Here is a 16,007-nt window from a genome sequence, read left to right on the forward strand (position 1 = left end):
TAAAGTGTATAGAAGAGCTGTATATAAACATGTGCAGTGTGTACGTATACTGTATGTGCGCAGCCTGCGTGTCTATGTATACTGTCTGTGCGCAGCCTGCGTGTCTATGTATATGGAGCGCCCGCTAGGTCCGTGGGGTATTCGGGCCGGATCCATTGGTCGTTAAAGGGGTAGTCACGGTGGCTGTGACCTGGTCCGTGGCCCTGGACGTCCAAGCTAAAGGGAACGTCTTTAAAGGGGATGGCTTGTAAGAAAATAAAAACAGTATTCGTGACGCCACCTGTGGTACTCGGTCAGGGATGACCAACGCTGCTAAAGGGGGTCCTCTAGGGATGATGGTATTGCAGCAAAGATGGTCTAGTTCCCCACAGGTAGAACTTAGTCATCAAGGCTCCCGGTGTAGTTGGTAAGGATGATAGATGGTGAGGTGCAGGAAACAATTAGAGGACACACGGTTGCAGTCTCTTTACCTTTTACTGGAAGAATTCAGGCACAGTCCAGGTTACAGGTAACAGGTGATGGTGAGGTCTGGGCAGCCTGGAAGTGATTCAAAATCCCCCTAGCCAGGTGGGGTTGGAAGCCTTCCTTACTGCGCTGTGTTCTAAGTCCCTTGCTCCCTGAGGCTTTAAACAAGGTTCTCTCTCACTCTGTCCCTTAGAGGTGGACACTACCTGCATGGCAGGCAACTCGAGCCTTTTTACAGGAGTCCCTTCTCGTGGTGACTCCGGGCTCTATCTGCTGCTGTGCCTTCGGGTGTAATGATGGCCAGGAGACTTGGAATCTCCTGCCCGCCGGGTTCTGCTGTGAGGCATACAGATACCCCAACCTCGGAATTCTGGCCTCCAGTTTCTTGCGCTCAAACCTGGAGCGAGCCCAATCGCAACTCCACTCCAGCTTCTCTCTCCTCCTTTGCTCCCTCTCCACTCACAGTCTCCTACAGACTGCTCTGTCAGGAGCTGCAGAACGAGCCGTCTGCTCAGCTCCAGCTCTCCTCTTGACTCTCTCCAGACTAACTGATGAGCTAACTCCTCCTCCAGCCAGAATATATAGGGGAGTTACCCTCAAACTGGGTCTTGAGCTCCCACTTCTGGTCTGGAGTCAGAACAATGTTATGTGTACGTGTTACCTGTTAAAGGGATCTTCCTCGCTTCCAGGCATGGCATCATGCTCCACGTGAGGAAGGCAATACCACCGTAACAACCGAATTCCTGGGGTGTTTGTGCGCAGCCTGCGCATCTATGTATACTGTCTGTGTGCTCAGCGTGTATATATATATATATATATATATATATATATATATATATATATATATAGTATAAATGTGTTTCAAAGGGAGTGTGCCGTATAACGTATATGTGTGTGCAGTGTTTATATGCTGTGCATGTATGTGGGCAATGCATAAATGTGTGCAATGTATATGCTGCATATGTGTGTGCGCACATATACCATATGTGTATCAGATTCAGCTCAAATTTACCCAGGAAATTTGTTTTGGATTTAAATTATGTGAAGAGCGAAGCCGAACTGTAATGTTTGGGGTTTGTATTAGTGCTGCTGAACTCTGAACGTCGACTTCTCCCAGAAGTTCATTTTAGTGTTCGGAGTTCCGGGAGGAGAGAGAGAGGGAGGGAGACTCTGTGGGGGTACGCTGCTTCCTTTGGCAGCCCTTTTACAATAATAAAGTGTGGATCTTCATTGACGTCTTGGGGTTTTGTTAGATTTTTGGCATCCGAATCGAACATTGGACAAAAGTTCAGTCAAACCCGAACATTTCCGGGTTCGGTCATCCCTATCCAGAGCATAATAAAAGTGGGGTGAAAAATACCTTCATGCTGTCCTGTCCTACCACTGCAGCCCCCTGTCCAATTCTCATCGTAGCTCTCTCCAACCACTCCTTTCTGTCATTATTGCATTTGATGGACTTTTTCTGGATCTTCACTCTGCAGTGGGGATTTAGATGAAGAGTAGGCCTTTTATGTCACCAAAGACCACGTAGTCCTCTCTTTGGGCAATGCACATTTTGACACAAGAGGTATACCATACTTGATGCCAGAATCTGGAGATGACAGTGTCCGTGTGTGTAATACTTGCGGCACACGTGTGGCGCCCATTTGCCAGATCAGTGCCACATGGACGGGCACCGGGAAAGAAGCAGTAAAGTAAGCGCTATTCCCCAGCACCAGGTGCTGAAGACTGCTCTCATCATTCTCCCTTGCTCTGCCGGTGATCAGCTCGAGAAGGGGAGAATAATGAGAGTTGTTATTCAAGTGATAACAATGACAGGTGGCGGTGGCTGACGGAACTATTACTCCCATCAGCTTACACCTGCTGCCGCTAATAACAGTGACAGCAGGAGCAGCTGATAGGAGTATTAATGAGCCAGTGCCTGCACTATAAATAAATAATTTAAAAAACAGCGTAGGTTCCCTTCTATTTTCTGTAACCAGCCAGGCAAAACTCACAGCTGGGGGCTGCAACCCTCAGCTGTCAGCTTCTGCAAGGTTGGTTATCAAGAATATTGGGGTCCCCATGCTGTTTTTTTTTTTAAATATTTAAATAAATAATTTAAAAAAACCGGTGTGGGGTCCCCCCTATTTTTGACAACCAGCCTTGCTAAAGCAAACAGCTGGGGGCTGATATTCTCAGGCTGGTAAGCGGCCATGGATATTGTCCTCCACAACCTTAAAATAGCTGCCCTATTAGATACGCCAATTCTGGCGCTTTGCCCGGCTCTTCTCACTTGCCTTGTAGCGGTGGCAAGTGCGGTTCATATTTGTGGGGTTGAATGATGAGAGCCGTATTCAGCACCTGGCGCCGGGGAACAGTGCTTTCTGTACTTCTGCTTCCCTGGCGCCAGTCTGTGTGGTACTGATGTGGCACACGGTTGTCACACATGTTCCGCAAGTATTACACACATGGACACTGACATCTCCAGTACTGTTTTTTTCGGTAAAGGACATACCAGGATGTGTGAAACTGGCCTCAGCCGCAGCCTCCGACTTCCAACAGTGGCCAGGTGATCACGGGTGCTGGCTGCTTAAGAGAAATTAATATTCACCTCTCTCCACTCCCATAGGCATGGAGCGCAGTGAATATTCATTACCTTAAGTAGCGGGGACATGTGATTGCTCAGCCGCTGCAGCTGCTGGCAATGGAACAGGATGCTGCAAGGGAGTGCAGGGATGGTAAGAAGGATTCCAGTTCCCATCTCCTTTAAGCTGTGGATCAACCTTTGCCAGCACTGCACACTCATTGCTTTCCAGCTTCTCACTGCCTCTATTCAGGAAGTAATCTCCTGTCCCTGGCACTAGCACTCCCCCTGTGGGCTATTCCCAAACATTAACTATATCATAACTCTTCCTGTCTCTGCTAGCTATCTGTGACTGGGCAGACTACAGCTTCAAATGAACAATGTAAAACATCTCTATATACTAAGCCTATTGCACTTATAATGCTTATCCTATACTGTATATTGCTTCCATCACTACATACATTACATAGGAAAATATCTTACACTTCACATGACACAATATGTACACAAGGCACAGGACATTATTCAGATTACACAACACATTATATATATCACTGATGTCATCAAGGAGGAGCAGGACAATATGTCCATCTCCTTACATGTGTGTGAATGTGTCTGTAGAAAAGCTATGTGTATGTAAATATGCATGTAGCAGATCTTTGTGTGTCTATATGTGCATATATAGCAGAGCTGTGCGTATATATCTGCATGTGGTGTGCATGCAGCAGAGCTGTGTGTGTCCAAATGTGTATTTAGTAGAGCTGTGTGTTTTTATAAGCATATGTAGCCTGTGCATGTAGCAGAGCTGTGTGTCTGTATATTGTATGTGCATATGTAGCAGAGCTGTGTGTCTGTATATTGTATGTGCATATGTAGCACAGCTGTGTGTGTCTTTATAGTGTATGTTTATATGTAGCAGAGCTGTGTGTGTATATATAATACACACTGCAAAGAAACATTAAAAATAGCTTTATTACTTCACTATTCTACCCTAGTACATTAAAATTAGTGAAACCACCACCAGGGAAGTTTTGATAAACAGGAAATATGTTATTTCCTATTTTTTGCTGTCTGTTTAGCTTCTTAGTCACTCATCATCATCTCATCAGCACACAAGTTCTTACACTACAGACACTGTGGATCTGTGACATCTGTGACCTGTAGGAAGATGCAAGCAATCAGCAAGGACATTATACTGGCAAAACACCAGTATTAGTGACCTACCCACATGCCCTGGTTGGCAATCTAGTGGTGCTGCTCTACAGTACAGTGCTGCATGTTCATAAGAGCCCACTCATGTTTTTCGCCCAATGTGTTTTTTGGCCCCTCTCAGTCGCTCCTCTGCAGATTAAAGTTTGGCAACTGGCAGCTAAAGTTTCAAATTGGCAGAACAATGTTTGTCACATGAAAGAATAAAAAACTGGCTTTGTGCAAAAAAGACACAGAGGTGAGTGGGTCTTGTTGCGAAACATCTGTGTAAATAGCACAAGGACATCTGCTCTGCTCATTCAGCCGCCCCCTTATCAATAGAAGACAATATTATAACAGGCAAACAGCAGCTGGATGAGACGTTCTTCGCATGCTGCCTAGTAAGAAACGATGATGATTCTCCGAGTGCTGCTATGTCTCTGCCTGTGGGGTAAGTACATGTCCATACAAGCTCATGATGGAATATGTCAATTTGGAAATTGCATATTTAGTGTTTAATTTCTTGAAAGAAGAGTTCAAATTCACAATATCTTAATTTCTAGTTGGTTCCATCAGTCTCTGGATCCAAGCAGTTTTAACCCCCATAATCAGCTGTTATTCTGTGGCTGTCACTGTAAAATTACTCATACAGCAAAATATACATAAGTTGTAGTGATGAGTGAATCTGACAAATTTGGATTTGCCTAAATTTGGCTAGAAACATGAGATTTGCATTAATTATATTTGACATAACTGTAGGAAAAGACATGGACCGCAGATCTGAAAACCATATACTGTTCTCAAGCCACTAGGTAAAAATTTACCAAAGTGAACATGAGGTTCTTAGTTTAACATTCTCATCAGACTGTATGAAGCCCACTGTCACACCATGTCACCTGAACCATTATTCTGTGTGAAGGACTTTGTGGGGCCCACTATACTGTATACTAGTTGGCTCGTGACTTTGTCCAAGTTTTTAATTTTGGTCCTCTGTGTGTTTGAGTTTGCCATCCCTGTCTTAGTGGGTCCATGGCTAAAACAGTTCAGCGCCGTGCGCCAACCACTCTCAGGGTCTGCAGAGCAGTACGGTATAACAATACTATTTATTCTTTAATGGTAAAAGGTAAAGTAATCTCTTCGCAGATGGTTAATAGGCAGTAGCAAAGAGCTATTGGAACAACAAGGGTTAAATGAAATAAGCAAAATGAGTGCGACAGTCTAAGGCTACTTTCACACTAGCGTCAGGCTCGGCCCGTCGCTGTGCGTCGGGCCGACGTTCCCGACGCTAGCGTTGTCTCCGCCGCACAACGGGTGCAGCGGATTCATTTTTCCAGCGCATCCGCTGCCCCATTGTGAGGTGCAGGGAAGTGCGGGGAGGTGGGGGCGGAGTTCCGCATGCGCGGTCGGAAAAAGCGGACCGTCGGGAGCAAAAAACGTTACATGTAGCGTTTTTTGCTCCCGACGGTCCGCCACTGCTTGACGCATCCGTCGCACGACGGGTGCGACGTGTGGCAATCCGTCACAATGCGTCGCTTAATGTTAATCAATGGTGAAAAAACGCATCCTGCAAACACTTTTGCAGGATGCGTTTTTTCGGCAAAACGACGCATTTTGACGGAATGCAGTTAACGCTAGTGTGAAAGTAGCCTAAGTTTCAAACAAAACTTATCGTAGCTCCTGGTGGTTTCCTTAATCCTCAGTCCGATGGGGGGTAGTAGTACCGGCAATGGCAGGTGTAGGGTCCTCAGATGGGGTTCAAAGTTAACAATCCGTCTTCTGGCGGCAGCGGGCGGTCTCCGGTTTTACCCAATGAGCCCCTAGTCCATTTAACTGCGGAGCAAAATAGTAAAGCAATCAAAGCGGGAAAAGCTGCAGACTGTGGGGTGATGCATACTGGCCAGCAAAGGAAACCACACTTCAATGTCCTCCAACCAGCCCACGCTTCTGCAACACCCCCTAGGGCTGTGGGGTACTCAGAACTGGGCCGCACGGCTCTTAAAGGGGTGGTCACAGCAGTGATGACCAGGTCCGTGGCCCTGGGCGCGCAATAAAAATAAGAAAGGGGAAGTTCATAAGGGATTGTATGTGACACCACCTGTGGCCGATGGTGATGCAGCTGGGATGGTTCTGCTCCCCACAGGTGGAGCGGGGCTCAAGGGCTACAGGTACAATTTTGCAAGGGACTTGTGGACGTTGGGTGCAGGACTGAGGGTGCAGGAAAAACTAGAGGACACAAGGATTGTAGTTTTCTTTACCTTTAATGCCAGGTTGCAGGTGCAGTCCGGGGCACAAGTCACAGTTGGTGATGGAGATCCAGGCAGCCTGGAAGCAATTCAGAGTCCACCTAGCCAGGTGGGGTTGGACACCTTCATGCTGCGCTGTTCTCTGAGTGCTTGGTGCTTTTAGTTCTCCTCAAGTCCCTCTCTTAGTCTGTCTACTAAGTGAAACACTACCCGCATGGCAGGCAGCTTGAGCCTGTTCCAGTTGTCACTCCCTCATGGTGACTCCGAGCTCTCATATGCTGCTGTGCCCCAGGTGTCAAATGGGGCCAGGAGACCTGCAATCTCCTGTCCCCTGCATTTGGTTGCAGGGCCTGCAGTACCCACACAACCATGGACTCCGGTGTCCAATCTTCGGCGCTCAGTCCTGGAGTGAGCTCAGTCGCAGCTCCAATCCCCCAGGTTCTCCTCACTTCTTGCCTCTTCCTTCTTCTCTGTCTGCTCCCTCACACTGACTAAGACTCACTAACCTCGCCTCCAGACCAGAAATTATAGGGAAGTTCCCCTGAAAACCAGGTTAGAGCTCCCCCTTCTGGTTTGGAGTCAGGAAAGGTGGTGGATGCGGACATCAGCAAGTAAGGGGACCTCTCTTTGCTTCCAGGCATGGCATCACCCCCCTGAGGATGGCAATGCCACTGTGGCAACCGGACTCCTGGGGTGCCACACTTCTCTGCGCCTGATCTTATGTTTAACCAGGTATATGGTGCTTCCCACACTCCCTGTCCCACTGGCGTTACCCAGAGATCTTGGCTGCCGTATGTCGCAGTGCCGGGGCTCGGGGTGCGAAGTGCACTTCTCACTCTGCTGCACTCTCCCTGACGGCGAGAAACTGACCTCTTGCTTTGGGCGCTTTTTCTCTGTTTCCAGCTTAAACACGCCCCCTATTCCCAGGTCATGTGTCCTGTCCAGTCCCCTATTCCTTCCCCCCGGGCAACATGGGACGCAGCCTCGACAGTTCTGGACCCAGCTCAGTGCGGGTACCCGCAGCCCGGTCTTCCTCCTCACAAGTACGTCAGCAGGAAGAGTAACCCAGTGCTCCACACCTCCCTGGCTGCTAGGCGATACCCCCAAAGCTCCAGGCCACACAACCCCATGGGCAAATAATCACAGCATCAATGGCTGCCACACAAGTGAAAGGAGCTGAAAAAAACTCACCTTCCACAAGTTCTCAGACTATGAACTGAGAGCAAAAAATAGGTAGCACCCCTCTTAAAGTCTTCTGCAAATTAAAAACACCAGGACTGATCAACACATGAACTCTGATATTGCTGCAATCGTTAAAAATTTAAGGTAACTAGATAACATTTTTTTTAATCAAAAAGTGCAAAAGTTATCCAGCCACGTCAAAGTGTACCCAAATATGGATGTTCACTAAGGGCAGCACGTTGTCTCGGTGTTTAGCACCACAGCGCTGGATCCTGAGTTCAAATCCCACCGAGGGCAACATCTGCAAGAAGTTTGTATGTCCTCCCCATGTTTGCTTGGGTTTTGTCAATGAGGACAGTGCTGAGCACAGGCAAAACAAAAAAAAATTTCAGGTGCCAAAAAAACAATAAAAGTACACATATTTAGTATCGCCGCGTCTGTAACGACCCCACCTATAAAACTGTCCTGCTAGTTAACCCCTTCAGTGAACACGGTAAAAAAAACAAAACGATGCAAAAAACAACGCTTTATTATCATACCGCTGAACAAAAAGTGGAATAACACGCGGTCAAAAAGAAGGATATAAATAACCATGGTACCGCTGAAAACGTCATCTTGTCCCGCAAAAAAACAAGCCACCATACCTCATCATCAGCTAAAATATAAAAAAGTTATAGTCCTCAGAATAAAGCGATGCAAAAATAATAATTTTTTCTATAAAATAGTTTTTATCGTATAAAAGTGTCAAAACATAAAAAAAGATATAAATGAGGTACCGCTGTAATTGTACTGACCCAAACAATAAAACTGCTTTATCAATTTTACTAAATGTGGAATCGTATAAACGCCCCCCCAAAAAGAAATTCATGAATAGCTGGTTTTTAGTCATTCTGCCTCACAAAAATCAGAATAAAAAGCGATCAAAAAATGTCACGTGCCCGAAAATGGTACCAATAAAACCAACAACTCGCCCCGCAAAAAACAAGACCTCACATGACTCTGTGGACCAAAATATGGAAAAATTGTATACAAAAACAAAATAAGATGATGGCTAAAAAGCCATGGCCAGCTCACCGATCCTTGCAGGCGCACGGAGCTTCGTCTCGGATCCAGACGAGGGATAATTACAAAGTAGAAACAGAAGGTGCTCCAGCTCCAATAAAAGAGATTCTTTATTAATGGTTAAAATCCAGTGACATAATAGATCCTTGCTGTAGTACAAATGTGGGGGTACAGAGCCCATGCAACGCGTTTCGATCGCTGCCGATCTTAATCAATGCATTGATGCTTTGATTAAGATCGGCAGCGATCGAAACGCGTTGCATGGGCTCTGTACCCCCACATTTGTACTACAGCAAGGATCTATTATGTCACTGGATTTTAACCATTAATAAAGAATCTCTTTTATTGGAGCTGGAGCACCTTCTGTTTCTAATATGGAAAAATTATAGCTCTCAAAATGTGGATACGCAAAAACTATTTTTTGCAATAAAAAGCGCCTTTTAGTCTGTGACGGCTGTCAATCATAAAAATCCATTAAAAAAATGCTATAAAAGTAAATCAAACCCCCCTTCATCACCCTCTTAGTTGGGGAAAAATAATAAAATAAAAAAAATGTATTAATTTCCATTTTCCCATTAGGGTTAGGGTTAGGGTTAGGATTAGGATTAGGGCTAGGGTTAGGGTTAGGGTTAGGGCTAGGGTAAGGGCTAGGGCTAGGGTTAGGGCTAGGGTTGGGGCTAGGGTTAGGGTTTCAGTTAGAATTTCAGGTTTCCACTGCTTAGGCACATCAGGGACTCTCCAAACGCAAGATGGCGTCCGATCTCAATTCCAGCCAATTCTGCGTTGAAAAAGTAAAACTTTTTTTTATTTTCAAGGCTCTGCGTTATAAACTGTAGTGAAACACTTGGGGGTTCAAAGTTCTCACAACACATATAGATAAGTTCCTTGGGGGGTCTAGTTTCCAATATAGGGTCACTTGTGGGGGGTTTCTACTGTTTAGTTACATCAGGGGCTCTGCAAATGCAATGTGACGCCTGCAGACTATTCCATCTAAGTCTGCATTCCAAATGGCGCTCCTTCCTTTCCGAGCTCTGCCATGCACCGAAACGGTGGTTCCCTCCACATATGGGGTATCAGCATACTCAGGACAAATTGTACAACAACTTTTGGGGTCCAATTTCTCATGTTACCCTTGGGAAAATACAAAACTGGGGGCTAAAAAATAATTTTTGTGGGAAATTTTTTTTTTTATTTTCACGCCTCTGCGTTATATACTGTAGTGAAACACTTGGAGGTTCAAAGTTCTCACAACACATCTAGATAAGTTCCTTAGGGGGTCTACTTTCCAAAATAGTGTCACTTTTGGGGGGTTTCAATGTTTAGGCACATCAAGGGCTCTCCAAACGCAGCATGGCGTCCCATCTCAATTCCAGTCAATTTTGCATTGAAAAGTCAAATAGCGCTCCTTCCCTTCCGAGCTCTGCCATGCACCCAAACAGTGGTTTACCCCCACATATGGGGTATCAGCGTACTCAGGACAAATTGTACAACAACTTTTGGGGTCTATTTTCTCCTGTTACCCTTGGTAAAGTAAATCAAATTGGAGCTGATGTAAATTTTGTGTGAAAAAAAGTTAAATGTTCATTTTTATTTAAACATTCAAAAAATTACTGTGAAACACTTGGAGCTGCCGGCCCGGGATGATGGAGAAGCAGGGATGGGCCAGGAGGGGGTGAGTATGACGGGGGAGAGTGAGCCATGCGATATTCACCTGTCCTCATTCTACTGCCGGGCTCTGTCTTCCACATCCTCTGGCTGTGATGTTCAGGTCAGAGCACACGATGACGTGTTTAGTGCGTACCCTCTGCCTGAACAGTCACTGCAGAGACCCATAAGACACAGCGTCGCTCGATGATGGAACGGGAAAGGCGGACAAGGGGTTAAAAGTCAGTTTTTTATAACACATTTTATTGTTTAACTGGCGAAAAGCCTCTTTTTCATAGTCCCCTTGTCCACCTTTACTAAACAATTGACAACCATCATAAAAAGAGCTCAAGCAGAAGGCATAATAACTAAGGAATTGGCAGAAGCAATGATGGTTGCCGAACCGACCATTGCAACATTTTATATGTTGCCCAAGATCCATAAGGACGCGCAGTCACCTCCAGGACGGCCAATTATTTCAGGTACAGGAAACTACCTGGAAAAAGTCAATCAATGGATAGACTCCAAATTACAACCCCTGGTGGAGGAGTTGCCCTCCTTTTTGAAGGATACGGGTGAACTCCTCCGCAGGGTGGATGGTTTACATCTGGAGAGTGATGCGATGCTGGTGACGGCAGACGTAGAATCGCTGTACACCAGCATACGCCATAGAGATGGACTAAGTGCTGTTGAGTTCTTCTTAGGTATGTCCACACTCCCGCGAGGTATTAGCAAGTTAGTACTTGAGTTGTTGGAGTTTGCACTTATGCATAATTTTTTTGTTTTTAAGGGGTCCTTCTTCCTGCAGCTCCAGGGAACGGCCATGGGGGCGTCCTTTGCGCCAGCCTATGCTAACCTTTTCCTAGGGCTGTGGGAGAGGGACCTCTTCCTGTCAGATCGGGTGGAGTCAATGTGCCGCGTCCTCTCCTGGATGCGGTACATTGATGACGTTCAATTGGAACGTTGGAAACCTTTTTTATTGATTTGAACAACAATGATCGTAACATCTTTCTCACTTTCTGTAGTAGTAGTGAGGAGATTGAGTTTCTCGATGTCAAACTGAGGAGAGACACCAATGATGAGATACAAACAAATATTTTCCGTTAAAAAACGGCGACAAACATGTTATTGCATGCCTCCTCCTCACACCCCAGTCATATTATACGCTCAGTGCCAACGGGGCAGTTTCTACGCTTGCGTAGGCTATGTTCTACTGAACAGGATTTCCTTATACAGGCAGAAGATCTAAAGACTAGATTGATCGACAGGGGGTATAGTGGGAGAATGATAAAACGAGCTTTCAATAGAGCAAGGCACTCCTCTAGGGATGATCTTCTATATAAGAATCGCAATAGAGAGAATAGTGATATTGTCCGGTTCGTTACCAACTACCATTCCCAGTTCCCCATGCTCAGGAAAATATTTGAGAAATCGTGGCATATTCTTAGAGCTGACCCAGTCCTTGCCAGATTTCTGCCCGAGAGGGCTGCCATCACTGCCAGAAGGTCGCGTAATCTTCGTGACATGTTGGTTCGCAGCCACTATGTCAATAATAAACCAAGAACTTTTTTAGATACAGTGGCTGCAAAAGGTGGATGTGTCCCTTGTGGCCGCTGTGTGGCATGCCCGAATATAGAACGCTGTAATACGTTTGCTGATGCAGGAAATGCCTGAGTATATAACATCAAAAGAAGGATTACCTGCCTAAGCAGAAACGTTATTTATTATGCTACGTGCCCCTGCACTAAAATATATGTCGGTCTGACGACCAGGCAGCTGAAAGTGCGGGTGAGAGAGCACGTGTTGGGCATTCCTGCAGCTGCGGATTGTGAGGACACATCTACCTTGAAAACGATACCACGCCATTTTAAACAACATCATGGGTGTGATGGTAGCCTTCTGAGGGTCAGAGGTATTGACATGGTGGAACTGGGAATTCGTAGGGGGGATACCCCTAAGAAACAAGCCCAGTTAGAGTCTAGATGGATCTGGACGCTGGGCACCCTATATCCTCCTGGACTTAATGAAAATTTGAGTTATGCTCCTTTTCTTTGATTATCTGTCTGAACATCTTACCATATGGTTGGTTCCAATCCTGTTTACAATATTGTTTTTAAAATTGTTTTAATTTTTGTACTAATTTTTAATTTTTATTTCCGGTATTCCGTGTAGTAATCCCAGCTGCAAATTTATGCGCTATCTTCCTAATATTCGACTGATGGATTGATGTGTTGTATCGGCTCTTTTCGGACGTCTGCGCTCCACAAGTGGCAAGAAAATATGCACTGGCAACAGACTTATGTTGTAAATTGTAAATTGCTATGCTTTATAATCTATATTATTTGTTTGTGGTAGCATAGATATTATGTGCTCTTAGAATCTCTCTTTAGGAGAATGAATATAGAACAATATATATAGAACAAGTTATGGCTACATACTGTGGTGTGATATCTACACTGTAGGTGCCGACTTAGACGCCCCTGCCTGACGCGCGGTCCCATGGCTTCCGTTGGCTTCTCGGGGCACTCGGTGTCTATACACGGCATCGCGCATGCGCGGTGCTGTGTGACGCTGATGCTCCTCGGCGCCGCGGTTGCTATGGAGACGCGCACGTCACTTTCCGGCAGTGACGCCACATCCGGGCGACGCCGCAACACACCATTGGTAGCGCTATGGGAGGTTAATGTATTTAAAGCACGGGGCCCGGGGAGGTGCCCCCTGACGAAGGACGGACCGAAACGCGCGTTGGGGCGGGCACTCACCCCCCCCTGGTTTCCCACATTCACTGCGCGTTATTGTAAGTACTGAGCAACTTCTTATAATATGAGGCTGGGTTCAGTGGACCAACTTAGATATTTTCACATGGCCTGTTACTTTGCATGGCTTTTGAACTGACACTTAAATGTCTGGGTTTATTTGGAGGGTATTATTATGGTCATGGTATAGATCATACTAATTGTGGCTATATATATTTTGATACTAGTGCAAATAGCCCTAAGAGTAATAAATAAAAAAGCCCCATATATGATTAGATAGAGGGATATTTGTCAGCTTGCATTATGCGTGACAGGTGCAGGTGCACATGCACCGTTATCTAGGCCGCTTTCAGTTTGTAATATATAGGAGCTCAGTCCACACATATGGTGGGATAACTGGTGGGGGGTGGGGCCCTTGGTGGATATTGTTTCAGTTTGTAACTTCCATACACCTGGTTATGTCTTTTCTTGTATTTTAATGTTTCTAATAAAGAAGTTATATATTTTATAAATGGACTGGCACATCAATTTTTCCCTATGGGAATTAGGTTCTTTGTCTGATTAAACAGATTATTATTAGTTATGATTAGTTACTGTAAACCAATGATTTATTGTAAACTGATCGTGCATTGTATTTGATTTTTTTCATTGCTTATATTTAGTCTGCAGAAGGTCCATATAGTGACCGAAATGTTACAAATGAATATAAACCGTTTGGATCACTTCACTGTGAATAAATAACCAATTTTTGCTGAAACGGGAGTCCCAGATTTTTTTCTACATACAAATGAGGGGAGGCTGACACTGGGGTATATACATGAAGGGAGGCTGACACTGGGGTATACAAGAGGGGAGGCTGACACTGGGGTATACACATGAGAGGAGGCTTACATTGGGGTATACACAGGAGAGGAGTTTGACACTGGGGTATACACAGGAGGGGAGGCTGACACTGGAGTATACACAGGAGAGGATTCTGATACGGGTATACACATGACCGCGTATGCCGAGTACGGTCTTTTCCTTCATGTGTAATCCTAAACTGCCAAAAAAAAACAACCCATTCCTTAAATAAAAACACAACCAATTATATTCTTTTTGGATATTTTGGACACAGCGGCCAACTTTTATTAACATAAATAACATAAACAGTAATACAATCAATACAAATGTAACACCTGCACCATGGCTCCCAACCGTCCCTCATTGTGCGGGACTGTCCCGGTTTTCATGGTTTTCCCCTCTGTCCCGCACGGAACACTACTTCCCTGCAGACAACAGAAGCAGCCGTCACACGCCCCCTTGTGTTAGGCCACGCCCCTTCCCCATGTTCCTGACTGAGCAGTCTTCCAGTGCTCCCCGAGCCGGTCACTTAGCAGCGATTCGGGCTGTTCTCTATGTCCCGGCCAGCTGCATCATCACAGTGGAGCAGACACGCCCCTGCTCCCTGTGTGCGGCCTCCTGAAGAGGGAAGGGAACATGGCTGCACCTAACTGCAGGAGAGGAGCTGGTGGATGACAGACATCAGTGGGAGCTTCAGCTCTCTGTGAGGTGAGGAGATGGACGCTGCTGCTCACCTCCCGATAAGTCCAGGGCCGTGTCCCTCTATAGTATGGATAGCTCTATTATACAGTGTTATTAATGGCGGAGTCAGCTGACACAGCTTAGATCACATGACCCATGGAGATGCTCTTTCACTTTCTCCACACTTTACATGCTGTTGTTCCAGTCTACCATTCCCTGCAGTATATGTAGCAGCAATGCCTGCTGGGAGTTGTACAAGATTAAAGGGGGTTTCCAGGACATTAATCTTTGAGATAGGTCATCTTATTGGTGGGGGTAGCCCTGTCGATAAACTGTTGCTGCAGCCTTAAGTGGGGAGCTGCAGAGCACAGTGTTCTGATCGCGGTATTGATGACCTATCATAAGGGCTCATGCACAGATCCGTATTTTCCACAGAACATTGGATCGCATTGGGACCAGTGTTAGTTAATATGGGGTGGTGTACATCTGTAATTTTTTTCTTTCCTCGGACACAGCAGGTCCAAGCAAAAAGTCGCCTCACGCCAGAGTTTGATTCAATATTTGGATGGCACTCAACCATGCAAGTCAATGAGTCTGTTGGAAACATCGGACTGCACTCGGATGGCATCTGAGTGCAGTTCAATTTTCACAGAATGGACTGATCAAAGTGTCATTCGCATGATTGACCCTATTCTCTTGCATGAGAGCGTATACTCTGGTGTGACCTATAGGATAGGTCATTATTGTAACAGTCCTGAACAACCCCTTTTTTGAGGCAGACAGACGGCCGTATTCCTCATGCAAGGTCCGCATCGCAATGCTCAGACAGACCATCGGCCCTCCTGACCTGAGTGTGACAGCTGCATAGAAGTATGTCGTGCTTAGATTAGGAGAGGTGCCGGGCCAGTCCGTGCAGTGCAGTCCGATCCTCGCACGAGAAATACGGCCGTCTGTCTGCACCCTTAGGCTAAGTTCCCGTAATGAGTATTTGATGCACATTTTTCCCTGTCTATTTCTGTGACCAAAAACCACAGTACATTACAGATCCAGCAAAGTAGATGGGATTTGTAATCATCTCATGCCCACTGTGCTGTTTTCTTTCTTTTTTTATGCTGCAATACGTTTTTGAAAGTTGCAACATGTCAATTAATTTTTATAATAAAATGAGTTTTATTAGCGATTATTTTCTCCATAGACTTGAATGAGATGCATAAAATCCGCAAATAAGAAAAACACACAGATGTTTTGATTCTGTTTGTGCAGTGGAAACTCACTAAAAACGCATGTAATCTGTGTATGACGCTGTCGGTATTATTATTATTTATTTATATAGCACCATTAGTTCCATGGTGCTATACATGAGAAAGGGGTTACATA

The 16,007-nt window shown here is 45.5% G+C and overlaps 1 protein-coding gene across 1 annotated transcript in view; it reads left to right on the forward strand.

Annotated features, from left to right (window-relative positions):
• Nucleotides 1–4,542: 4,542 nt before the first annotated feature.
• The window catches only part of LOC143808515 (saxiphilin-like), a 164,308-nt gene continuing 152,843 nt past the window's right edge, over nucleotides 4,543–16,007 (forward strand). The window contains exon 1 of the mRNA XM_077291265.1: nucleotides 4,543–4,670. Within this exon, the coding sequence (XP_077147380.1) occupies nucleotides 4,631–4,670 (40 nt within the window). The 5' untranslated portion in view covers nucleotides 4,543–4,630. The remainder of the gene's footprint in view (nucleotides 4,671–16,007) is intronic.

Source organism: Ranitomeya variabilis, chromosome 2 (assembly GCF_051348905.1).
Source record: "Ranitomeya variabilis isolate aRanVar5 chromosome 2, aRanVar5.hap1, whole genome shotgun sequence".
Classification (NCBI taxonomy): domain Eukaryota; kingdom Metazoa; phylum Chordata; class Amphibia; order Anura; family Dendrobatidae; genus Ranitomeya; species Ranitomeya variabilis.